General features: G+C 43.1%; 1 protein-coding gene across 1 annotated transcript; it reads right to left on the reverse strand.

The window, feature by feature from the left end:
• Nucleotides 1–15604: 15604 nt before the first annotated feature.
• LOC139707053 (mammaglobin-A-like) lies at nucleotides 15605–18653 on the reverse strand. Its single transcript, XM_071617036.1, has 3 exons — nucleotides 18577–18653; nucleotides 16976–17163; nucleotides 15605–15703 (listed from the first exon to the last, which is right to left on the reverse strand). The coding sequence occupies exons 1-3, from the start codon at nucleotides 18629–18631 to the stop codon at nucleotides 15647–15649; spliced, it is 300 nt and encodes a 99-aa protein (XP_071473137.1). The 5' UTR covers nucleotides 18632–18653; the 3' UTR covers nucleotides 15605–15646.
• Between the last annotated feature and the right edge of the window lie 9252 nt (nucleotides 18654–27905).

Consider the following 27905-nt stretch of genomic DNA (forward strand, 5'->3'; position numbering starts at 1 on the left):
ACCAGGGACCAAATTAGAGCAAACTGTACTCCACAAGCGGGAACACAGGGTGACTTGCTGTTCCTTTGTCATGTAACCTGCCAGAGGGGACCCATAAAGGCTAGTGGACATGGGATGAAGAATAAGCCCTCGGGGGTGCACACTCCTAGGCCCGTGAGTGAGGGGGATACACGATGTGGTTTGAGAAAAGATTACTAGCCAAAGATCTTTAGCCACGGGGCTGGGGATGTGGCTCAAGCGGTAGCGCGCTCGCCTGGCATGCGTGCGGCCCGGGTTCGATCCTCAGCACCTAAAAAATAAATATTAAAAATTCTCTCTCTCTGAAAAAAAAAAAAAAGATCTTTAGCCACTACAAAAAGAAAATCTCCGGTCATTACGGGCTTCCCCTCCAAAGCCACAGGGACCAACTGGGTCAAGAAATATGGCATTGTTACTGGGAATGGGCCACATGCCAGCACTATGCTCACTCACAGGGACCAGGTTGCTCAGGACTGTCCAACAGTCAACAGTTGCCTGTAGTAACGCCTGTTAAAAATACCTTAGGTTTCTTCTTTGAACTTTTCTGTTTGAAGAACGAGCAAGTGCCATTGCTGAGGACCAGAACAGAACAGACTGCGGGATGTTCAGGGGGCTGCCTCGGTCCTCCACTGTCTCCACAGGGAGAGGGAATGGGAAGCACGCCTCGTCTGTGGAGGGGTTTTAAATAAAAACAAAGTAGACTAAGTCATGGTCTGCTTCCCCTTGTCACAATGGACCGGCTTTTCTTAAAAAACTAAAATTTAAACAAAACAAAACACCAGTGCTAAGTTCTGAATGATGGTACAAGGATCATCACCTGGAGCAGGTCACTCCTAGCCCCTGTCCTGATATCCCCTTGGGGCCGTGTGGTCATTCTGGGACTCAGGTCTTCCAACAAGTGGCACCAGATGTCCTCCCAGACAGTGCCAGATGTGGGAAGGGGCCCATAGTGAGGCTGCTCTACGGTCCACATCTGGACGTGATGTTGTCACCTCCCCACATTTCTTTGGCCAGAATGCAGCACATGACCACACCCCTGGAGACCATGATGTCCTTGTGCGTCCTGGAGGAAAGGAAAATGCATCAGTGAATAGCTCTCTAGTTTCTTGTTGTTGCTGTTGTTCTTTTTAGATAAACGGACACTAGTATCTTTGACATATTGTAATACATGGAGTATAACTTAATCTAATTAGGATCCCATTCTTGTGGCTGGACCTGATGTGGAGTTTCACTGGTTGTGCACTCACATATGAACATAGGAAAATTATGTCTGACTTCATTCTACTGCCTTTTCTATTCCCATCCCCATCCTTTCATTCCCCTTTGTCTAATCCAATGAACTTCTATTCTCTGCCCACCTTCGTATGTGTCAGCATCTGCAGATCAGAGGGAACAGTCAGCCTTTGGTTTTCTGGGATTGGCTTATTTCACTTAGCATGATAGTCTCCAGTTCCATTCGTTTACCAGAAAATGTCATAACTTTATTCTTCTTTATGACTGAGTAATATTCCATTGTGTATATGTACCACATTTTCTTTGTCCATTCATCTGTTGAAGAACACCTAGGTTGGTTCCATAGCTTAGCTACTGTGAATTGTAGCTCTCTAGTCCCTATTTCTGTTACATTAGGGGTCTAGAGGAAACACTATTTTGAAAACAGTTGACCTGTGTGAAAACACACTGCATTTCATTCCTCATGATGTCCTCAGCAGGAACATGAAAAACTTTTGTTACAATGACCCTACCCAGGTGATTGCCAGCCTTTTCCTTTATTCTGGGAAAAGCTGTTTAATTCAGGAGTCACTTCTACGTCCACAAGATGCAGCATTCGAAAAAATTAACTAAAAAAAAAAAAAAGATGCCGCATTTGCCTAAATCCATGCACGTGTGTTAAACTGGAGGCAGAACGATGCTTTCCGGCTTGACCCGGGTCACCATCTCTCTTCCACCCCAGCTGGCCCCTCTTCTTCCTGTGGCTGTTCCTGAGCTCTGTGTGGGAGGGAGGAGCACCCTCACCACGGAGTCTTTCCTGTCCTCCTCTTTCCTGAACCATAAGCCACGAGAAGCAGGGCTCCAGGTGGACGTGAGGACAGTGGTGGCTGCAGGAGTCTGAGCAGGAGCTGAGCTCGGAATCCAGCAGCCTGAGGCCTCAGAGAGGTTGTGTGCTGAGGTGGTGGACACAGGGCAGGGAGGGCCCGTCTCCCGTCTCCTGTCTCCCAGGAGAGCACCCCTGCTTGGGGACAGGCAGTGAGGAGGCAAGTGCTGTTCAGAGGCCTCAATCCCACAGCCAGGAGGTCTCCAGTGAACGTGTGTGTGTGTGTGTGTGTGTGTGTGTGTGTGTGTGTGAATGGGTACACAGTCTCTGGAATTGTTTCTCCTTCTTTTGCCATGTTAGTTTATCACTCACTGGAGATGGTCCAAGTAAGGTGGTAAAACAGTCTTGGGACCTTGGTGGGTTTCTTGAAGAAAAAGTCATGAACACCACACAGGAAATCACATGATATTTTTTTACAAGCGTGTGCACCGATTGCTTTGACACGACTAGTGAGAAGCTCAGAGCCTTCTTGTTCCTGGTCAGTGATCTGACAAAACACTACATGCAACAACCTTCGGGAATAGGTACCTGTGGGTTCATCACGGGATCCCAGGCTGATGAGAGTTCCAAGAGGGGTCCAGCAGTTTCCCTCCAGGACCTAAGGTGCACCTGGATATGGAGATTCTAGTACAAGGCTGACTTCCTTCTCGGCGGAGTAGGGGCCAGTGGGACTTACATGACGCTCTCCTCCAGTGCATCTGTAAGACCAGAGGAAGGATCTGAACTGAAGGGATTCACGGGGGCGGGGAGAGCCTTGCAGTGTGGCAGCCGGGGCCCCCTCTCTGCTGACCATCGCCACTCCCAATAGATCGCTGGGCCTTGCTTGAGGAACATGCCACCAAGTGAAAGTCTGTCCCAGGCTGCGAACCAGAGACTAGTGGGCAGCCGGCCACAAGCAACAAGAGAACTTAAAAGACAGGAGAGCTTGGGTTCCCTGCAAAAACAGGAGCCACTTAAGATGATGGAAATGGTAATGCCACGTTTAGCCCCAAGTGAGACAAGAGTTACATTTGGCCACCACAAAAAGTTGATTGAAGCCTTTCAAAAAAAAAAGAAAATCTGTGGGCACTCTATGGAATAGCAGGCCAAGTGATATCAGGATTTATGAGATGGACCAGGAGAGTGCTGTTCTGAGACTGGCTGGCTTCCCCGATACGATTCACCTTGCTTAACTTCCGAGTTTTTCTGCAGCTGGTCAGAAAAAAAAAAAAAAAGAACTCTCATCCCTCCAGGTCACTTGCATTAAAGGGGACAATGGAAATGTCCCACCATCTCTCTTCCACCCCAGCTGAATGTGTTGTGCTTTTGCTGTTTAAGTTTCATGTTTGTTATTTTTTTGGAGTTTCCAGAAGGGGATGAACAAAGATTAACCTGATGCCACAGTGTTCTTGATGCAATGTCAAGTCATGCACTTAATATTTTGATGTGTATTGTGGTCGCCTGTTTGATTGACAGATAACAATGATGATCATAAGTTGTGTTGGCAAACGGAAGTTTTTTTTTTCCTTTTTAACCAAATGTCATTCACTCTAAATCTCCTTTTGCCATTGACTTGTGCACACAGAAACACAATCTTCCTAAAGTTTAGTAAAGACAGAAAGATAATTTGATGGAAGGCAGATGTATTCACAGAAACGAAAGATGTTTTGGTTTTGTTTTATTTACAGGAGGGAACTAGCCCAGCTTTGTATATGCAGTTTAGAATTTGTCTCTATGGAGGACACCACAAGTTGGATTTCTGACTCCCTCTCAAGTCAATAAGGAAGAGGTGGCAAGACCATCTGGGGATGGTGGCAAACTCTATTGTTGAGTCTGGAAAAAAAAATCATAAAAGTTTTAGGAATTACAGACTCCACCATCAGTTATGCAGTTTGAGCAGGTGGGAGGGAGATTTGAATTCAGGAAACAAAACAAAACAAAACAAAAAACCCCTGCATCCCTCAAGGGCAGACATGCGCTTCATACTGGTTTGGTGACAACTGGGAAGGGGGACGGTCTTAAGAAATGCCATCCCCCGGGCTCTTTGCAGCGAGGCTCAGGTGTCTTCACACTCTGTACTATCATCTCCCTTTTTAAAAATTCCATTTTTTCTTTCTTTTTTTTTTGACTCTTTTTATTTATACATAACATTAAGATTCATTTTGAAAAAAATTATAAAAAAGCAGGGAACATGATTTGCTCTAATCACATCCCCAGTACTTCCCCTGTTCTTCCCTTCCTCCCTCCCCCATCCCACTCCTCAACTCTACGATCTTTCTGTTGTTTACCTAGACTTTTTCCTTAATTAGTGCCATTGTGGATATCCATGATGGGGAGACCCACTGGGCTATGTGCATGGATGAACCCTCAAATGGGAGGTCAGATTCATTCCACTGCTCTCTCCTTATCGCATCCTTCCTCCCGCTCAGTCCAACAAGTGACCTCTACTTCACTGATCTTTCTCAATTTTAAGAAAGTTCTCACCCCCTTTTCTTTTCTTGGGCTTTTTATCTTTTTTTTTCCCTAGTTTCTGCATATCAGAGAAAACATTTACCTTTGGGGTTTATTTCACTTTTCATGTTTGTCTCCAATTTCATCCATTTACCAGCAAACGTCATCATTTAATTCTTATTTATGGCTGAGTAATAATCTTTTGTGTATATATAGCACATTTTCTTTACCGTTCTTCTGTGTAATGGCACCTAGGTTAATTCCATAGATTGGCTCTTGTGAATTGTGCTGCTGTAAATAGTGATGGGGCCATGCCCCTACACTATGGTGATTTTAAGTCTTTTGGATATCCCCACAAGGAGTGGAATAGCCGGGTTATGTGGTGGCTCCATTCCTACTTTTCTGAAGTGTCTCCATGCTGCTTTACAAAGTGGTTACTAATTTAAAGTACCATCAACAATCTAGGAGTGTATCTTTTTCCCACATCATTGCCAATAAATATAGGAAAAAATGTTCACTATCTCTACTGATTAGGGACATGCAAACTAAAATTACATTAAGGTTTCCTCTCACCCTAGTCAGGATGACAATTCACATTCTATATTTAACATCTCTAAAACCCAAAGTCCTCCATTTCATTTTTTAGAATTAATAGAAATGATGTTATTGAATAATTTATTTTTAAATTTTATTTGAAGAATACATAGGATTTGGGTTCATTCTGACAAAATAATACAGGCAAGGAATTTCATTTCAATTCCCTTTTACTCCTCTTTCCTTCCCTCCTCCCTCCCTTTACTCTCTCTCCTTCCCTCTATTCCTTACATTCTTTTATTTATTTATTTTTATTGGTATTTCCACATACACATGCAGGTGAGATTAGTTTTGATACATTTATATATGTATATTACATATTTTTAAATTTATTTCATATTTCTACCTCTTTTCCTTTTTCTTCCCTCCCTCTCATTCACCTTCTTCTAATCAACTGATCAACCCTATATCATTATCCCCTCCCCTGTTACCAATTTTTGTCTTATTTTGCTCTATTTTCCACATATAAGAGAAAACATTTGGCTTTTGATTTTATGAGTCTGGTTTATTTTATTTAGTGTGATTTTCTTCATTTCCATTCATTTACCAGCAAATGCCATTATTTCATTCTTCTTTATGGGTGAGTAGAACTCCATTGTGTGTGTGTGTGTGTGTGTGTGTGTGTGTACACATTCTCTTGATCTATGCGTCCGTTGATGGGCATGTGAGTTGATTCCATAATTTGACTATTTTGGATTGTGCTGCTATAAACATTAAAGTGGCTGTATCATGATAGTGTACTGATTTTAATTCTTCTGAACAGATACTGAGGAGGGATAGCTGGGTCATATTTTGGTTTCATTATTAGTTATTTGAGGAGTCTCCACACTGCTTTCTATAGTGGTCACACTAATTTGAAATCCATGAGTGCACCCCCACATCCTGCAAATGACATCATTTCATTTTTCTTAATGGCTGAAGAAAACTCAATTGTGCTTTATGAACATGGGGGGTCTTTCCGTATTCTGAGGTCTTCTTCCATTTCTTTCTTCAGTGTTCTATATTTTCACTGTAGACTTCTTTCAGTTCCTTGGTTAGATTAGTTCCCAGACATTTGATTTTTAAGGTTATTGTGAGAAGGATGGTTTTCTGATTCCTTTCTCAGCAGCTGTAGGAAAGCTATTGATTTATGATGTTGATCTTGTATACTGCTACTTTGCAGAATTCATTAATTAGCTTTAGAAGTCTTCTGGTAGAATTTGGGGGTTTTCTAGCTATAGAATCATGTCATCGGCAAACAGTGATAGTTTGTCTTTTTCTTTTTTTTTATTTGTATCCTTTAATTTCCTTCTCTTGCTTCATACTGGTTTGGTGACATCCTTGTCTGGTCCCCTGATTTTAGATGAAAAACTTTCTGGTTTCATCCATTCACCCAAAGATGCTGGCTTTGGGTTTGTTGCATGTTGCCTTTAAATGTTGAGTTAAATTCTTTCTATCCAGTTTCTCCAATGTTTTTAGCATACTGGTTGCTGTATTTTATCAAAGGCCTTTTCTGCATCTATTCTCCATTCTGGGATCAGGAATAAGTTGGTGGATGATCCCACTATGAGCCCTAGACTGCAGCAGGCTGATGACAGGAACCTTGAAATGGATGATTTAGTGCTACATGGGCCCTACTAACTATGGTCTGGCAGAGTTTAAACTGTCCACATCTCAAGCCCTGGGGTTTGTCATGGGGCTTTCAGAACCACCCTCTCTGTGCAGGAGGAAGGTGAGGAGACATAATTACAAGCAATTCAAGGGCAGAGGCTCATGCACACCCATCACACTTGATGCACTCTGTAATACAGGACTTTCAGAATAACCTACTGCCTTAGCCAGGTAAGGGCAGAAAACCCACCTGAGCAGCAGAGATTTAGCAAGGGAGACTTCCACAGCCATCCTGAATGCCTCAAAGAAGTGCAGGACACACTGTTGCAGCTGCAGAGAATCAGTACATGGGGCTTCAGTGGTATTTTGGCTGCACAGGATAATGGGGTTCAGCGTAACTACTGTTATTCCCAGGGGTATGGGGATGGTGGGGCACACCCACACAATCACTGATTCTTCCCTGCAGGTCTCTTGGAGCTGCCTGGGAAAGTACTGGAAAATGAAATGGAACAAATTCCTCCGTGCATACAAGAATATGTCACAATAAACATGACAATTAAGTATATTTCTAATGCACTAATAAAAAAGATGTTTTAGTCCACAATCTTAAAACACACCCACAAACATATTAGGAAGATCTAAATTTCAGGGATGCAAGGATGTTCAACATGCAAATCAATAAATGCAATTTGCCACACAAAGATAAGATCACACACAAAAACCCATGAAGATGCTGGTGAATGCACACTAGGAGGGGGGCAAGACGGTAGATTAGAGAGAGGCAGCATTTCTCCTAGCTCAGTACCCAGAACTCAGGCAGCAGGAATATTGTCACTTTGTCACCTGCTGTAGCCCCGCTTACTGGACAGGACCATTCCCTGCCAGGGCCATCTGCCCCAGACATTGACTTGGTCCCCTGTCCTTCAGCCCAGTCCACTCATACTAATCTCCCAAGAAGGGAAATTGGGAAGTCTTAAACGCCAACCTTTGACTCCGTAAGCAACACAATAAAAAGGAAGGACTCGACTCTTCATGGCCAACACTCCCAGGCTTGGTTCATACCTCAAGAAGAAATGAAAAGAAAATCAACTGGGCACAGTGAATATGTACTCTCATTGACTGTTTCGTCACTATTGTGGAAATGATGCCTTAAGTTCTTAACACTTCACCAAGATTTTTTTTTTTTTTGGTGTTATTTTCCCATGCTCTGTGTTTTGATGGTTAGGGGGTTTTTTGTTTGTTTGTTTTGTTTTTAGTTGTAAACGAACACAACATCTTTGCTTATTATGTGGTGCTGAGTATCGAACCCAGTGTCCCACATGTGTGAAGCAAGCCCTCTACCACTGAGCTCCAGCCCCAGCCCCAGAGTTAGGGTTTTTGAGTAGCATATTTTGATTTTGTTTTGTATAGTCTTTGCCACTACTCTATCTCCCTTGTCTGTCTGTCTGTCTGTCTGTCTCTCTCTCTCTCTCTCTCTTTTATTGCCAACAGCCAAATCCCATTCTCTTTCTCCTCCTTTATATTCTTCTATGTTTCTTTCCCTTTCTCATTAACAACATATCCGAAGTTACAACTGCATCTTCCCTATCCACACTCTAAAATTGCAAACACTTTTCTATCCTCCTATCTCTTATTCTTTCCTCGTACTCAACTCTATCCTTAACACCTCTTAATACTAGTTGATGTATATAATGTTGGTCCTTACCACCAATGTCACAGCAATAATTAATATGGAGATGTCATAGACAACACCTGTTATGCTCAAATTCGGGACCCCCAAAAGACCACCAGAGACCAAGATTGATGTAAACAGCAAAGAGGTGTTTATTGCGAGCTAGCTCCGTCCTACGCGCGCACACACAGCAACTGGTGACGCTGAGAGGCCCGGAGCCCAGGGTTTGCAGCAGTTTTATACATTCTTTGGAGAAGGCAGGGACCCCCACATACATCAGCATTTCTTAGGAAATCATCACACACCGAGGGAAAATCAAATAACGACTCTAAAACATGATTAGCACATTCACTGGCGGGAACAAGTTGAGTAGGGGTAATTGGTTACTACAGAGGGGGATTTATTTGAACTGATTGGTTTAAGCCATGAGGGGTGTTCGTGCTGAACTACGTGGTTTCCCAACATGTTATCAACCACCATAAACTACTGGGAGGGTCATCTGGCATCCCAGGTATTTCCCTGTCTCATGCTGATTGGTGGCTGCTAGGGGGTTGCTATGAGTCCCCACCTAGCCTGACTGAGTCAGGGACACCTGGTGCAACAGATCTCTCCTGTTATTTGTAGATAAACAACTTAGCAAGGTGGGAATATGCCTAGGAGTGCTCTGTGGGTCTTTCCAAGGACAAAGGTGATGTCCCTTCCTTGGACAGGCTTTGCTCTGAGGTAGAGGCTGGTTTTTCACACCTATTGTTTGATTTTTAAGCCAGACGTAATTCACGGTTATTTACTGTTTTTACTGATGGAAATTGATGATCCTACTATTTCTGCATATTGTACCAATTAACACTCTAGATATCAAAATAGAAACTAAGGACCTAGTCTACTGCTCTACACTGTTTGCAGAGATTGTTGCTATCATTGGACACCCCACTCCAATCTGTGAGGTACTAGTAACATGGAGGGACACTATAAACTTGTAAGGTAGAAACTCTACAACTTCAGATCCATCCTGATAGGTGGGCAGACACACAAAACATATGAGAAAAAGAAAAAAAAACAAACAAGGAAACAAACCATCCCCCCAAACACAGAGTACCTCAAAAATAAATTCCATTGACACCACAGTGGAAGAAATGTCAGAGATGGAATTCAGAAAGTTCATGGTTAAACTGATCTACAAGGTAAAAGATGACATAAGATATAAAATCAGAGAGAAAATAGATCACATCAATAAACAGAGATCCTGAAGAAGAAGCAGTCAGAAACCCTCGAAATGAGGGAATCAATAAACCAAGTAAAAAATTCATTGGAAAGTATCAAGCAGACTTCATGAAGTACCTTATTGAGTCTGTTTGGTAGTGCTGGATTTCTTGTTGTGAATTCTTTTAACTTTTATTTATCATGGAAGGTTTTTATTTTATTGTCTATTCTGAAGCTTAATTTTGCTAGCAGGGGTTTCCATCCTCATATCAGATAAAGTGGACTTTAAGCCAAAGTTAATCAGAAAGAATAAAAAGGACATTTCTTACTGCTTAAGGGAATTATACATCAACATAACAATTGTAAATATTTATGCCTCAAACAACGGAGCATCTACATAAAAAAAACCTTCTTAATTTCAAGAATCAAATATACCACAACACAATAGTGCTGGAGACTTATTATGTCTCTCATCACTGGATGGATCCTCCAAACAAAAACTGAATAAAGAAGCTATAGAACTAAAAAAAGAATCAATTAATAATTCAGACCTAAAAGGCATATATGGAGTATTTCATTCATCAATGACTGAACACACTTTCTTCTCAACAGCACATGCCTCCTTCTCTAAAATAGGCCCTATCTTAGGCCATAAACCAACTCTAAGCAAATACAAAAATAGAAATAACGTCTTGCATCCTATTGGATCATAATGGAATGAAATTAGAAATCAATGATAAAATAAAAAATAGAAGCTACTCTAACCTGGAGACTAAATAATGCACTATTGAATGACCAATGGATAGTTGCTTCTTCACAGCAAATGAAACAATCAAGAATGTGAAGAGAGAGCCTACAGAATGGGAGAAAATATTTTCCATATATGCATAGAGCACTAATCTCCAGGATATCCAAAGAACTCAAAAAAAATTAACACACACACACACACAAGCAAACCAATCCATAAATGGGCAAAGGAATTGAACGGGCACTTCATAGAAGAAGATATACAATTGATCCACAAATACATGAAAAATGTTCAACATCTCTAGCAATTAGAGAAATGCAGATTAAAACTACACTGAGATTCCATCTCACTCTAGTCAGATTGGCAATTATCAGGAATACAAGTAACAATAAATGTTGGAGAGAATGTGGGGAAAAATGTGTACTCAAACATTGCTTGTGGGAATGCAAATTGTTGCAACCACTCTGAAAGTCCTCAGAAAACTTGAAATGGAACCACCATTTGACGCAGTTATCCCACTCCTACACTCAAAGGTCTTAAAATCAGCTCAGTGTGATATATAATGATGGATCAGGAACCCTTGTAAATTGTCATATGCCAATAAAACGTCATAATTGGTTAAAAAAATCGTCATACTATAGCAACATAGCCACATCACCATTTATAGCAGCTCAATTCACAATTGCTTAGCTATGGAACCAACCTATGCTCTCCAACAGATGAACGGATAAAGAAAATGTGATATGTGTACCCAATGGAATATTACTCAGCCATATAGAAGAATTAAATTATGGCATTTGCTGGCAAATGGATAGAACTGGAAACTATCATGCTAAGTGAAATAAGCCAATCCCCCCAAAAAACTATAGTCTGAATGTTCTATCTGATATGTAGATGTTGACTCACAATTGGCAGTGGGGAGGGAAGGATAGAAGTTCATCAGGTTAGACAAAGGGGAATGAAGGGAAGGGAGAGAGATGGGATTAGGAAAACAGTAGAATGAATTGGACATAACTTTCCTGTGTTCAGTGAAACTTCCACATCATGCACAACCACTAGAGTGCAATTCTAATTAGAATAATGTATTTTCTTTGTATGTATTATGTCAAAATACACTCTACTATCATGTAGATCTGAAAATAATAAATAAAAAACAGTGAGTGCACACCAAATGACACAATGTGCTATAATGTTAAATAAGTGCTTTACAACTAAAACAACAACAACAAAAAGAACATATCAATAGATACAGAGAAAGCCTTTGACAAAATTCAACATCACATCATGATAAAATCCACAAAGAAATAGTTGTAGAGTAATTACACTCCTTGAGCACATTAGTCCAAGAACAACCCTATAGAGTTGATATTTTTAGCTGCCCTAATGGATTCAAGTGGCTCCTGTAGCTCAGCAGGGCTGAAACTGAATTCACTTAGGACGTTTGTCACAGCTGGGAGTAGGGGGCAGACACAGAGATACGTTTGGAAACAACTGCGGCATTAGGAACTGACCGTGCATCATGTGACAGCACACAGACATACTTCTCTGCAAGTCACCAAGAAGCAGATGACCTAACTAAGGGTAGAGGACTGGAGATGTGACAGACTAAGATGTGACGGCTTCACTAATGAAAGGGAAGGGAAGCTCTCTGTGCCCGGGGCTCTTACCCTGCCGGTTCCATGACACAGTAGTCAGTGCCTCATAGGGTGGGGCAGGTAGCTCAAGGGACATGCCCTGCACAACAGTGGCAGGTGGGCTTCAGGGGGCCCTTGACCTACTATGAGTAGAAACCCACACGCACCGCAACAGGCATAGGCCTGCAGAAAGGCCTCAGAGAAGGCAACAGCCATACGAGACCTCAAATGCTTGGCACCATACGTGGCACCTCCAGATATAAACAATGACAAGGAAGCACACCCAGCAAGCCACATGCTGTGACAGTGGCTGAGCTCTGGACACACACTGGCATTTCAACTTACCGTATAGCCCAGCTGCAGCTGGGTCGACTGCCGGGATGAATGGCCCACTTAAACAGAAACTAACTCAAAATATGATTCCGATTCACCCCCAAGCAATGATAACTGTCCATCAGGACACCAAATATATGAGAGCCGCACGTGCCCCAGCACCTGTCTGATGTCAGCACAAGAACGTGGTGACCCCACGTGGATCCCAATGACCACTGCATGGGTGGTTCTTGGGGTAAAGAATCAATGTCTTAGAATAGTGTTACACACTAGAAAAGGCTCCATGAACAGTATGTATGTTATTTATTATCATTATATACTTACTACCCATATTAAAAATATAAGCATTTTAATATTTACATCAGAATTCCCATTAAATGGAGAATTGAAAGATTACCAAGAAAAGTTGTTAAAATTTTTTTGTTTAAAAAAAATAACACACACAAAAAGATGCTTATCAAGGAGATATATCCTCCCCAGTGGAAACACAGGATGACTTTCTATTGCCACTGTCACATGACCTGCCACAGGGAATCCATGTATTCTATTGGCCATGGGAATGGCAAATAAGGCCTCAGTGGTTGGGGATCCCAGGTCCAGGGCCAAAAGTTTTATAAGACAAAGAAATAGAAAAAAATTAACCCCTAGAGGAAAATATGCCATTTCATTAGGGACTCCCCCACCAAAACCATAAAGACCACTAAAACAAAAATATATGGCATTGTAAACATGGGGTTTGACCATAATCCTGCGGTATTCTCATCCTGAGTGATCAGGTTGCTTAAAGTATTGAACAATATTCAAGATTTGCTGACATACAGATGTTAACATGAAACTGTAAAGGACTCCAGACACGTCTTCTACTTCATGCAGGGACAAAGGACATGGGTAAGCACTTGGTGACGTACACCGTGTTTGATGCCCCAGGGTGGCTACAGGCAGCAAAGCTGTAAATGAAAGGGAGAGCTCTTCTCTTGTGTAGAAAGAAACAAAGAGTAATACCTCAACACCCTCTTTAAATATGGGTGAGACCCCTGTAAATCAATACTATAACCATTGCACCCCAAAACATGGACCACACAGGTTGGGAAAATCAAATATCAGATGCAGAAGCAGCCTCACCCCTGGGGGGTGGTTGTGGGCATGCAGCACCTATTGATGGCCGTACCTGCCTCATGACGGGATTGACCAATGTCATTAGGAGAGAGCTTGTACCCATGCCTGCAGGTTCCCCCTTGTTTATGACCCCTGCTCACCGGGAACTGGGACCCGTGAGACAGAGTAACTCAAACTCCCTGTGCACTTTACCCAATTGCTCTATTTTCTCTTCAAACTGGAAGTATCAAGCTCCAGGTCAAGACCTTAGCTAAGAAACTCCCGCTGCCTTCAATAATACAGGGCCAGGGCTTCGGTTAACCAAGAGACCTTCCAAAGGTGGAAGGTGGTACTTGAGAGTAGAAAGGTGCTGGACATGCTGACCGCAGGGCAGGGAGGTGACGGGGCCCTCGTGAAAACAGAACCATGTGTCTATCCCCCTGATAACTCCCACGATGTGCCGTGCAGGGTGCTGCAGAACTGGGGGCACTGTAGGCACACCTGTGCCACCCGTCCTCCAGGCCACCCCTGCATCCGCACCACCAGGGAGGGGAGGCACTGCCTACGGAGGCCTGCTGAGGGACTGAGGGGACCTGTTCAGTCTGTTGTCACCGAGCACTGCTGGGAACCGTCACCCATCTGGTGTCACCTTTCACCAATAAGTCACGTGCCTCACACATCGACTCCAGCCACTGTCTTTGGCCTTCGGTGGCTCACCCGGCTGCCTGGGCACAGGTGGGCTGTGGACCTGACAGCTCGCATCTGTTGGTCCTTGTGCTTATTGTCATGCTCCCTCAGTGGATCCCACAATGATGATTTATTATTGTTACTTCTCCATACAATAGGTTTCCGGGACACTGGGAACCCCACAATATACACAGGAATGCTGGGGCTGGGGGACTCGGTATGTTCCCCAGGGTGCAGAGAGTGCAGAAGATGCACCGTCTGTGGAGAATTGTAAAATAAAAGCATATTGGAATAAATTCCCTCTAGTTTTCCTTGACACCAGGGGATGAATGTCCTAACACCGGTGAAACGTAGTCCTCTCTGAAAATTTTTTGGTCTAAGTTTAAATAAGTGTTTACAATGATTGTGACCTGGAGCAGATCACACACAGCCCGGTCTCCGGGTCCACTCTTGGGTCCATGCAGTCATTCTGGGACTCAGGATCTTGCATGAAGTGGCTCCAGATGTCCGAGGACCTGAGATCTCTGCTGGCTCTCTTGCATGTGGTGGTGGATGATAGAAGGGACAAATGGGGAGGTAGCTCTCTGGGCCATATCTGGACAAGTTTGTCACTCCTCCACATTCCATTGTCCAGAACTCACAAACCACATGGCCACAACCCCTGGACACTGTGGCTCTCCCGTGTGTCCAGGAGGAAAAGGAAATAGCTCTCTAGATTTTGTTTTTATTATCATTGGGACTACAGCACGCACTGTTTAAAACAGCTGACCTGCGTGAGCTCACACTTCATTTCATTTCTCAGGATGTCCTCAGCAGGAAGCTGAAAACACCTTGGTGACAATGACCCTTCCCAGGCGATTGCCAGCCTATTCCCTTATTCTGGGAAAAGCGGCTGAATTCAGGTGTCACTTCTACCTCCACCAGATGGACAATTTGCCTAAATCCATGCACGTGTGTTAAAGTGGAGGCAGAACGATGCTTTCTGGCTAGACTTGGGTCACCATCTCTCTTCCACCCCAGCTGGCCCCTCCTCTTCCTGTGGCTGTTCCTGAGCTCTGTGTGGGAGGGAGGAGCACCTTCTCCACGGAGTCTGAGCAGGAGCTGAGCTCAGAATCAAGCAGTCTGAGGCCTCAGAAGGTTGTGTGATGAGGTGGTGGACACAGGGCAGGGAGAACCCGTCTCCCATCTCCCAGGAGAGCACCCCTGCTTGGGGGCAGGCAGTGAGGACAAAAGTGTTGTTCAGAGGCCTCAATCCCATGGCCAGGAGACCTTTAATAACAGTGTGTGTGTGTGTGTGTGTGTGTGTGAGAGAGAGAGAGAGAGAGAGAGAGAGAGAGCGAGAGAGAGCGAGCTCAGGTGTGTGTGCAGAAGTCTTCCTAAACCTCCAATTTCCCAGAAAAATGAAAAGGAGCTTTAGTGATTGCAGGTGATTTATTGAAATTGCTTTTGAGGTTTCAACAATTGTCTTGCAATTTATAGGTAGAAGAACAAAATTGGGAAAGAGCAGGACAGCATCCGTAGTCAGTTTCTGAACATGTTTTGCAGTTGAGTCAAGTTCTTGTGGAAACATAGAAAGGTGCACAGTAAATGCTGTTGTACATGATGTTCTGGAAAAGAAAGGCAGGGACGTCACTGAGATTTTCAACTCTGTCCTGCCATGTCAAATACTCAAAACCAAAAATATCTGCTCCTTGTCTTCTTTTTTTTTAGTGAACATCAAGTCTCCCACAGAATCCAGAAAGCAAGATCGGTTACCAACTTCTGGGTTCTTTTGTTAGAAGACTTTCATTAATTCCAAAGAATGGCTGATATTTCTGAATCATTTCTCCAAGGACTACCCCCTGACTACTGTTCTTTAAAATAACTTTTCATTAAACGTGCTACAGGTCGTATGTGTTGAAGATAGAATTTGGTCCGTTTTGATACCACTCTTCCTCCCTGAATTGTTAAAATCTCTGCTCAAGTAAATGGATGTGATCTTTCTGAATTCCTCTGTGGCCTGAAAAGTGAGAACCTACTGAAAAGAACCTGAGACCCTCCACCCTTATCACATGTTCTATGCAATACTGGAGTTTCTCACTGTGAATGGTGAGTCTAACCCGAAATTTAGGCACTCTATGTCTCAAAGAGAATATTGATATATTAAGTATATTCCCAAAGAGATAAGCAAGTATCTGTCATTAGAAAGAAATTCTCATTGTTTTATTTGAAATACTCCATCACCTATGCTATTGTGTAACTCTTCTACCTGGGTTTTCATGGCTGCTAAGTGAAAGGGTCCACAATTTCCACACATGTATGCTGACAAAGTAGGTTGATTAGAAGTGCATCATAAATGTTTTCATTCAGAAACAAAGAATGTGACTCAATGGTACGTTTGGGACCCCTCCAAAAGTGTTTACAAAATGGCCTCTTGATGTTTGGTGTTTTGCAATAGGGGACCTGTCTTTAATGTCATTAAAGGTGAGGGCATCCTAAGAATCAAGGATTTTCTTTTTGTAGAAAGTGTGTGTGTGTGTGTGTATGTGTGTGTGTGTGTGTGTGTGTGTGTAACTCCGCCTTCTCCAAGGGGTGTATGGAGAGATGAGTATGTGCACATGTGTATGTTCTGAGGAGCTGGGAGGTGGGGATCAACCTCGGGGACTGCTTTCCCTTCTTTTGTCTTCGGCTGCCATTCCCTGAAGAGTGTCAGTGAGACAGAAAACCAATCCTGGGGCCTTGGGTGGCTTTCTTGAAGAAAAAGTCATTAACACCCTTCCACTAAATTACATGATTTTTTAAAAAACATGTGCACCAATTTCTTTGACATTAGGACTAAAAAATCTCAGAGCCTGCTTGTTTCCAATCACTGATCTTACACGAGAAGAACCCCAAATTACCATCAACCCTTGAACATTGGCCAGAGTTTCGTTGGACTGGTTCAGGAAACATTGTTTAAATTCCTCCACGGCTGTCTTAGTGGAATCATTACGCACAAACTCCTTAATGAAACTTAGGAACTCTTCTATGGATATTTCTGGATCAATTGCCTGTGCGATAACGTCCTCGAGAAATTGGCAGCCAGAACCTAGGAACAAGCATCAGAATATGGCTCACGACTGGCGGTGGGAACCCATGAGGGGGAGCACCTGTGGTGTCACTCATCCATGAACATCTCAGGAGGGCATGGCTAGAGATCCCAATTCTAGAAGAGGAAGTTCAGGCTCCGAGGTTCCCTATAGCCCTGAACTTGCTGTACCCAACACAGCAACCCAGAGAAGTTGAACCCAGTGCCATCTTGATTACCATTACATAAGAAATGAGGTAGTCCAATGTATAGGACTTACTGAACAGTGGTTCTTCTGTCTTTGTACAAAGCCGTGCCACACTACTCTGTCATCATTCAGAACATCAGGTAAGATTTTCAGGTACCCTAGAATTACTGGATTCAAAATACTGTTAATCAGCTCTGTTGACTCAAACTAAGCATCAACATTCAGCATAAAGAGGAACAGTGATGCGTGTCTCTAATCCCAGCTGTTTGGGAGGCCAAGGCAGGAGGATCGCAAGTTCAAAGTCAGCCTCAGCAATTTAACAAGGCCCTGAGCAACTGAGCGAGACCCTGTCTCAAAATAAAATATTTTAAAAAGCACGGCTGGGGATGTGATTCCATGGTTAAGCACCACTGGATTCAATATTTGGTACCCAAAAAGAAAAAGAGAAAAGTTCTGGTACAGGAAGTGATCTCCTGAACCAACCTGCAAGGAGAAAGCTCAGGACTTGAGTTCACACGAGCTGATGTAACTCTTGTTTCTGGAATTTTCTATCTAGTTCTTGAGCACATCACCTTTTTTCCCTACATTAGGAACAAGTGAGGTAGGCCCTATAAAAAGCTTTGTAAAGTGTACGAGTCAGGTCACACATGTCACATATCCTGGCGGGGCCTCCTCCTCCTCCACTGCTGAATGTGGGCTCCACAGAGGGTGAGGTCTCCCCTCCAGCAACATGAACATGGAGGCACTGGAGCTCAAGGGCCGCCTGGAAGGGCTCAGATTAACCCTGCAGATGTCTGTGGAGTGGCCGAGTCCCAGGCTGCAGCCCGGGCCTTCACCTCCACAGGGCTGCCATCTCCTCCACATATAAGGAAATGCATGATGCTTCTTTTAGGAAACACATCGGGGCCCAAAGCCATATCCCCTCGTCCCACTGAAACATCTCATTCCAGTATTCCATCGTGAGACTCACTCTTGTCTTCAAGGTAGAGGGGACCACGGTGGGTCACCTTGAAGACAATGACACAGTCAATGCAGTTCCAAAGTAGGAGACCAGGCCACAAGGGAGCGGCTGCTTTGATTATTTGTAATTAATGGTGACTGTGGGGGTTTCCTACTTGGAAATTTGGAAATAGGACTGAACCATACGGCGGCTTGGGAACTGGGACTCCTCCCCAGGGCCCTGGCTGCCCCCTGGCCACAGGCGGCCCTCCCTGCACAGAGCTCACCTGCAGAGCAGTAAAGGGGGAGGGCAGCCAGCAGGAGGACTGCGAGCAGCTTCATGGCGAGGAGGCTCCTGGTGGCTGTTCCCGAGGGGGGGCAGGATCAAGGAGTTCACTGTGGGCCGAGTGGCCACAGCTCCTCTCTTTATTCCCCAGGGAGCTGCCTTAGTCCCTCCCAAGAACGAGGGAGGGAGGGACAGGATCCACCGGGGATTGGACCAGGGAACCACAGCCTGTGCCAAGGGGAAGCAGCCAGGCTCCGATGCCCAAACCAGCGGGCAGTGAATTTGGAACCAAGGCAATCTTGAGACTGCAGTGACGACACGTGGCCATAGGCAAGAGGGAGGAGGATGTGTTTTCTAAATGATAAGCACATCCCCCTGTGAGTTTGTGCCGTCATCACCCTTATTACTACTACTGGGTCGGACTGGGTTCCTCCATCACTTTTCCTCCTGCTTGGTCTCCTCTTTTTTCACACCGTCACCTGTGTCTGCTTCACCTTGTGCTTCTTCTTCAAGGCGAGATCAGTTTAACAACCTGTGTGCCGGACCCTGCTCTAATCAGCCTGCTAGGACAGCGACAGTCCTGATTGACCTTTAATGGTATAACATGGGCAGTGAGTAATTGTCCAGCACTTCCTGGATGGCAGGGCCTCTCCTAAGCCTCTTTAACCATTACCATGGCAACCCCCTGTGGGGGAGCCATGGACCTTATTCCCCACCCCAGGCAATTTAGATGGTGAACAGATGCACAAAGTGGATGGGATGCCAGGACTGAAGAGGAGCCTGGACCATCCTGGGCAATCTGGAAGTGTCCCCACCTGCCTTAGGAAGTGGGCCGGTCATTGCCTCTCAGCCTCAGAGAATGATGCACAAAGATATAGGTAAGACTTCCTCAGGGCTCAATTAGTAATGAGCTCAACCAGGACGTGAATCTGAACTCTCAGCTTCAGAGAAGGCTCTTGGTTCTATTGTCCTTCTTCCCTGGACCCTCAGGGACATCCCAGCATGGCTCAGGTGTTCCCCCGAGGCCCTGACTTCACAGCTGCATCAGTGAACTCTGGGTTGATTTCTGGGCAAGCCCACAGTTTCCTGCTTGAGGCCTCTGCTGCCTGTGGGCTCCCCTCTGCTGCCTGTGGGCTCCCCTCTGCTGCCTGTGGGCTCCCCTCTGCTGCTTCAATCACTCAGGGTCGAAGCACCTAATTCACTGCCTCTGCCACAGGGAGGACAGCCCATGTCTGTGCCCTACCTGGCCTCTGCATCTCTAGGGCCATCCTGGTTCCCAGGACCCCTGGCTGTTCATGAGCAGCTCTCCTCCAACACTCGCAGAGCCTCATCCTGACCACTTGCTCCCTGCTCTTGCTCCTTGAGGACATGTTGCATGCCCTTGTCTCTTTGGATGACTGGCGTAGATGATGTCCTTAAGAAGTTATGGTGGGGTCAATCGCTGAAACACAATTTATCATTTTAACAAACATTTCACTGGTTGCCTTACATGCTTCATTACTATGTTTATTTACAAACAGGAGCTCCTTACCAATATATTTTTACTGAAGCCTGGCATCCAGTTCCAATTCTAAATAACAGATTGGTGTCAATTGCTGGTGTCAGTTGAATCTACCATTTTGATTTCATGAATGAAGACTTTGGGGTCAGAAGAGAAGAAGCAGGAAAGGGGAGCACGTGGCTGAACCTCTATCATCCTATGTCACCTCAGTGTCCCTTTTCCCCCAGAAGGTACCCTTGCCATGTGATCTAACCTGAATCCATCTTGTGCTTTGGGACTGGGAGCTACATTTGGAAGCGGAGCCAAAGTGAGTTGCCAGCCACTGACTAATTCTCCTGTACTTCTTCCCCCAAGTCCTAGATTTAACACAATTTCATATTAGCTGATATATGTGGCTAAATATTTAATCACTTTACCCATGTGATGTTTATTTGATTCGTTAGTTTTGTCCACCAACATCTCCTGCAGTGGTTGGTGGTTTGTGCTTCCAATGCAATGCCAGCATTTCCCTGCTACCGTGTGACCTTCCACATTTCTGAGCCTCTTCTGCATATGGGCATCAGTGCCGCAGTCTGGCTGGGCACAATCAGAAGCCACTTGTCAAAAGAAACTAACTTTATTTTTAGAACACACACACACTGCACCACACAGCTCTTCAGGAAAACCCTCAGAACCCAACTGCCACCATCGGCTTTCCACAAGCCTCCCTCTCCCCACCACAAGCTTCTTTCCACCTCCCACAATCCTCCTGCTCTTGAGGCCGATTGGCTGGGTCACGTGGGCAGAGCCAAAAAGTCCCCCAATGAGCAGCTCCGTGGTCTGAAAGGGCAGGGAAACAGTCCAATGAGCATCACCGCAGAGGAGCCAATCAGCTAGATGTTGCTGGGGCCGCTGTGAGCCAATCATCAGCCGGCAGCTGGATTGCTGGCAGCTGGAAGTTTGCTGGGGCCCCTTCGGCTGTGGCTCTCAACATCTCCCCCTCTCTGTTTAAACAACAAGCATGTGGCTTAGGGACCGTGCCTGTTAGGCAGTCCAATTCAACATATGGTCCTTACCCGTCATCGGATGAACTGACCTCTAGGCGTCAGCCTCCTGTCTTAGGTTGGTACCACTGCAATTGGATCATACCCGTCACTGACTACCGGTCCAGCATACAGCTATACTTGTGGATAGGCCTTTGCACCAGTGGGGGGGTGAGGTTCTTTGCCTCACCTCTGTTGGCCCCCAAATTTTAGACCATCACTAGTAGAGGAGGATGCAAAATGCCATGACATTAAGCCAATTGAGGGCTCCTTTGAAAAATTGTACCACCGGTGACATCATCAGCAAAAATACCCCAACACTACCACAAGTCGCTGCACCAACAGATAGTTCAAAATGCATACAGGTGAGCTCACAATGTGTCCAGGCAAGTTCTGCAAGCAGTTCAGTGATGGCTATTGTAGAAGGTGTAGATTGGTTTTATCTTTGACTTCACCAGCACTGGGATGAAGATAGGAATTCTGGCAATAATGGCTAAAGAAAAAATTATGTAACATTACAGAAGGCACTAAAAGAAAACAATTTTCTTAACAATTTACATTGTCTTCACCGGCACTGGGATGAAGATAGGAATTCTGGCAATAATGGCTAAAGAAAAAATTATGTAACATTACAGAAGGCACTAAAAGAAAACAATTTTCTTAACAATTTACATTATCTTTAAGAGAATTATTAAATATAATGAAAAGGAAAGGTGAAAGTAAACAAACAGATCTGTTAACCTTCTTTTTTGTTTACATATTAAAACAATCCTCAACAGTTGTTTACCCAATATAAATTAAACCATATAAATCACGTGAAAAAAAAATATTTGGATCCATTTTATCATGAGCGCTCATCATATATGATATATGGACATTCAAACATATAACACAAAACACAAGTGTGCACACATAACATAATACATACAACACATAACATTATAGTAAAGGCCTTATAACTTTTTACAGGTGAAATCTCCATTGCAATGTTTAAAAACTCTATAGTTAAAAAATAGAACTGATCAGCAAAACATTAACCTAGGTCTGTATGAGCTCAAAAAACAAAATAGAACTTCATGATATGGCAAAGGGCAATAATAAAATAGATATTGAAAAAAGCATCCTGGTTCTGTTGCAGATGTAAGAATAGCCAAACTGGAGTTTTGGATATCAGTTGTTATGGATTTGAGCCAAATCATCTTCTTTTTGGTCTGTAGAAATCGCTTTAGTTAATCTTTCTGGAATCCAAATCGGCTGCTGTTCTCCCTGTGGAAACACATAAACAGACCCCCGACTCCAGACAATCACTGGGTCAGGACCTTGGTTAATCTCTCTGGAATCCAAATCGGCTGCTGTTCTCCCTGTGGAAACACACAAACAGACCCCCGACTCCAGACAATTACTGGGTCAGGACCTTTCCATTGTCCTGTTAGAATATCCTTCCAAAGTACCTTGGGCTTATGTACATTTTTTGGACACATATGCCTTTCCGCAGCACTAAGTCCTGATGAATCCAAATTTAAAAAGTTTAGAGTAAAAAGGGTTATTTTAAGTTTATCTTTGGGGAATATATACCCCTTCCCAATTCCTTCTTTTTGCTTTAATAAGTACATTTTAATAGTTTGATGAGCTCTTTCAACTATGCCTTGTCCCTGTGGATTGTATGGGATTCCTGTTATATGAGTAATGCCAAATGTTGAGCAAAATTGTTTAAAAGAGGTAGAAGTATAACCAGGGGCATTATCTGTTTTTAACTGTTTTGGAACACCCACAGTGGCAAAATTTTGTAAGCAGTGAGCTATAACATCTTTAGTTTTTTCTCCGGCATGAAGGGAGCCCATCAAAAATCCAGAAGAAGTATCAACTGTAACATGCAAATATTTTAATTTTCCAAATTCTGGCAAGTGTGTGACGTCCATCTGCCAAATATGGTTAGGTATCAATCCTCTAGGATTGACTCCAAGATTAACTTGTGGTAAAAAGGTCACACAATTTTGACATTGTTTTATTATTTGTCTAGCTTGTTCCTTAGTTATTTTAAAATGCTTTTGTAAAGTATTAGCATTGACATGGAACTTTTTATGAAAATTTATAGCTTCTTCTAGTGTAGAGAAAATATGTATGTCATGTGTAGTTTTATCTGCTAAATCATTGCCCAAACTAAGGGCTCCAGGCAATCCTGTATGTGCCCTGATATGTCCTATAAAGAATGGATCTTTTCTGTCCCAGATTAGACTTTGTATAGTGGAAAGCAAAGAGAAAACAGTAGAAGAAGGGGAAATCCTACCAGCATCTTCAAGAGATACTATAGCATTAACTACATACTGACTATCAGAAAATAAATTAAATACAGAATCTTTAAACATCACAAAAGCTTGTAAAACTGCATTAAGCTCTACCTTTTGAGCTGATTGTTTGGGTACTAAAAATGTAAAAGTTTGATCAGGGGTAACTACTGCTGCTGTACCATTATTTGACCCATCAGTGAATATATTTGGAGCATTCATGATAGGTGTTTTTCTTGTCATTTTTGGAAAAATTACAGGATGCAATGACCAAAAAGACAATAAAGGATTAGATGGTAAGTGGTTATCAAATGAAACATTAGATTTGCACATGATTATTGCCCAAGTATTTAACTCATTAGCTAACTCATCAATTTGATTCATAGTATATGGAGTAATAATTTTATTGGGAGAAATTCCAAACACTCCCTTTGCTGCTTTTATTCCTTTGAGTATTAATTGTCCTACAGCCTCAGGATACCTAGTAAGAATAGTGTTAGGAGAATAAGATAAATGTATCCATAATAATGGACCTTCTTGCCAAAATACTCCTGTAGGAATATTTTTTGTTGGTAGTACAATAAATAATAAAGGCAAACTTATATCAATTCTATCCAAATGCATATTTTCCATATATGTTTCAATGATTTTTAATGCCTTTCTTGCTTCAGGCGTTAACATTCGGGGTGAATTTGGATCTGATGGACCTTTTAGGATATCAAATAAAGGTCCCAACTCTCCTGTTGGTATACCTAAATAAGGCCTTATCCAATTTATGTCTCCTAATAACTTTTGAAAGTCATTAAGTGATTTGAGTTGATCTACTCGTATTTGAATTTTTGGTGGACGGACCATGGTTGAGGATAATAGAACTCCTAAATAATTAATTGGAAAATTTAATTGTACTTTATCTATTGCTATCTCTAGATTATAATTTTTTAATAAGTTTGTAAGTGTGGCATAACATTCTAGCAATGTGTTTTTATCTTTGTGTGCTAATAATACATCATCCATATAGTGAAATATTTGTAGTTCAGGATTTTGATTTCTAAGTGGCTGGATTGCTTTGTTAACATAAATTTGACACATAGTTGGGCTGTTAGCCATCCCTTGAGGGAGTACTTTCCATTCATATCTCTGATCAGGACCTTCATGATTCAGTGCAGGGATAGTAAATGCAAAACGTGGACTATCCTCAGGATGAATTGGAATTGAAAAAAAACAATCTTTAATATCTATAACTAAAACATACCAGGTTTTTGGCAAAGCAGACAACTGAGGAATCCCTGATTGAGCAGGTCCCATAATAACCATCTCATTATTAATGGCTCTTAAATCTTGCAATAATCTCCATTTACCAGATTTCTTTTTGATGACAAAAATGGGAGTATTATGGGGAGATACAGAAGGTTGTATATGTCCTTCTGCTAATTGTTGTTTGACCAGGTCATGGGCTGCTTGTATCTTTTCTTTAGTCAGGGGCCACTGAGGAACCCATACTGGTCTTTCTGATTTCCAAGTAATTTTTATTGTCTCAGTGGCCCTTTCTGAAAATCCAACCCATGTCTGTCTGTTCCTTGATCTATTTGTATTGGTGCTGCTATACCTTGTTCTTGTTTTTCTAATCTTTTTCCTTTCCTAAAACCTTGTCTAGTCATAATAGTGGGTGCATTTTGGTTGATGTTATTTGTTAATGTCAAACCTAATTGATCTAGGACATCTCGTCCCCATAAATTTACGGGAAGATGATCCAATACATATGGCTGTATAGTTCCTTCACATCCTTCAGGATCCTTCCAATCTAATACCATTGCACTTCTATGGGGATTAGTCGCCACTCCTAGGCCTCGAAGCGTTTGAGTGGCTTGTTGTAATGGCCAATGTTTTGGCCATTCTTGACGAGAGATGATGCTAAGGTCTGCACCTGTATCCAGTAGTCCATTAAATTCATGTCCTTGAATATTTAGTTTTAGCATGGGGCGAGAATCTAAATTTAAAGAAAGCATAGCCCAATCTACACCTGTGGAACCTAATCCCTTGGAACCTCTTTCTACAGTACGACTGGAAAATTTATAAATCACGTGAAAATTTATAAATCATTGTGCCCGCAGTCTGGCTGGGCACAATCAGAAGCCACTTGTCAAAAGAAACTAACTTTATTTTTAGAACACACACACACTGCACCACACAGCTCTTCAGGAAAACCCTCAGAACCCAACTGCCACCATCGGCTTTCCACAAGCCTCCCTCTCCCCACCACAAGCTTCTTTCCACCTCCCACAATCCTCCTGCTCTTGAGGCCGATTGGCTGGGTCACGTGGGCAGAGCCAAAAAGTCCCCCAATGAGCAGCTCCGTGGTCTGAAAGGGCAGGGAAACAGTCCAATGAGCATCACCGCAGAGGAGCCAATCAGCTAGATGTTGCCGGCTGATGCATCAGAAGAGGTGAAGTTTCTGTAAATATTTCCTCTGCTAACGTAGGGATTCAAAGGTAGGGGTAATTTTATTTCCTCATCTGCTCAAGGAGAAAGTGATATTCGATCTAAGAAATACGTTACTGCAATAATGATACACGCTTTCAGGAAAAATAGATCCAAAATGTTTTCCGAGTTATAAAATGGTGTGATCTCCTATCCTCATCTACTCTAGGTAAAGCCTCTATCACATGCTGTGAAATAAGATAGTCATGAGTAAATATCATGGACAGCTGGAGTTTTCATCCTTCTGTCCGTCCAGTCCTGGCTCCCGCACTGAATGCAGGCTTCATGAGTGTCCTTCCCCGTGCCCGGGCCCTGGGCTGTGTGCTGCAGATTCAGTTGCAGGAACAAGTTAATCCAGGTTCTTGCTTTTGAGGAGATTTGCTACAGAGGAATACAATGAACGGATGGAAAAAGTGGTCCTTGGAGAAAAGAATACAGGGCACTAGAGAGTAGAATGAGGCTACAGATGGACAGATCAGGGGGCAGTGTCTCATATGCCATTCAGGGCAGCTTGAGGGAGGAGAGGCCACTTTAGCTGAGACTTGGATGAGTGGACACGACATCCAAGGGCTGAATTGGGGGAGTGACCTACACAGAGGGAAGAGCAAGTGCAGAGACCTGAAGGCAGGGGGTCATTGCCCAGCTCAAGGAAAGAGACCACTAGGGGCCAAGAGAAAGGTAAGGCAGAATCAGGTGATAGAAAGGCCAACCAAGGTCAATTAGGAACAAGGAAAACAAACTTGACTCAGGTGCTAGAAATCAATAAATAAATGAAAGTGCCAGAGTGATGAGCCAAATGACCCATGAATGCTTTATTTGCTCTCTGGATTACGGGCGACATTGTGTTTTTCATCATTCCACTGAGGCATAAGATGCCAAGAACAAAACTGGCTTAGGAGACGACAGAAAGCGGAAGCAGGTGTTCTCTGTAACTTCAGCAGCTGCCAGTTCTGAAGTCCTTAAGTACAAAGTCAAGCCACAGACATTGACAAGAAATGGGACATTGTCTCCTTGCCCAGCACTTCATGGGACTCTTCCTGATTCCCCAGTCTTTATGCACCTTCCCTGTCACCTGCTGAGCCAGAGATGCCCTCAGAGGTTTCATTCATCTAAAAAAAAATTCCCCACATCAGGTGGGGCCCCACACTACAGACTGATTTATCTTCAGTGGTTACCTAGACATCTCCTTGTGATCAAATGATTCTAGTGAATCAAATAGCAGTAACTTAGCCCAGAAAAGAATCAGTGGAAAACCAGTGCTTATGGGGAAGAGAAGGAGACCCACAAGTTCAGAATACCTTGCATTTTCTCACTCCACAGGGACTTTGAGGCTCAGAAGTTCAGAAACTGGAGATGTTCCTATCCTTCAGAATCTCCCGTTTGTGACAAGTATTTATAGATGACCTGCTGTGATCATCTGCAGACATACATCACTCACAGATTCTATCCAGTGATCCGGTATCTTTGCTGAGAAACAAACAATGTGGTGATGAAGAGTGGTATTTGACCTGATTTCAGGTTTCTAGAAGACCTCAGACATGACAAATTTGGGGCATTGGAAAGCTCTTGCCACACTGATGGAAGTAGCTTCTTTGAGAGCCGTCTTTTTCAGTGACTAATGAACTTGCACAAAATCCTGTTAAAGAAGGTTTTTGAAAATTATATGAACATTAAGTTCATTTTTAATTTTTTTATTTGTTCTAATGAGCTCTGCATGACAGTAGAATGCATTTTGTCACTCATACATAAATGGAGTATAACATCTGATTCTTCTGGTTGTACATGATGTAGTTACACAGGTCCTGAAATCACATATGCACATAGGGTAATAATGTCTGATTCATTCTACTATCAATCTTACCCCCCTTCCTCTTCCCCTCCCTTCACTCCCTTCTGTCTAGTCCAAAGTATGTCTATTCATCCTTCACCCCTTATTATGAATTAGCATCCACATATCAGAGAAAATATTTGGCCTTTGGTTTTGGGGGATTGGCTTATTTCTCTTAGCATGATATTCTCCAGTTCCATCCACTTACCAGCAAAT

Source organism: Marmota flaviventris, chromosome 9 (assembly GCF_047511675.1).
Source record: "Marmota flaviventris isolate mMarFla1 chromosome 9, mMarFla1.hap1, whole genome shotgun sequence".
Lineage (NCBI taxonomy): Eukaryota > Metazoa > Chordata > Mammalia > Rodentia > Sciuridae > Marmota > Marmota flaviventris.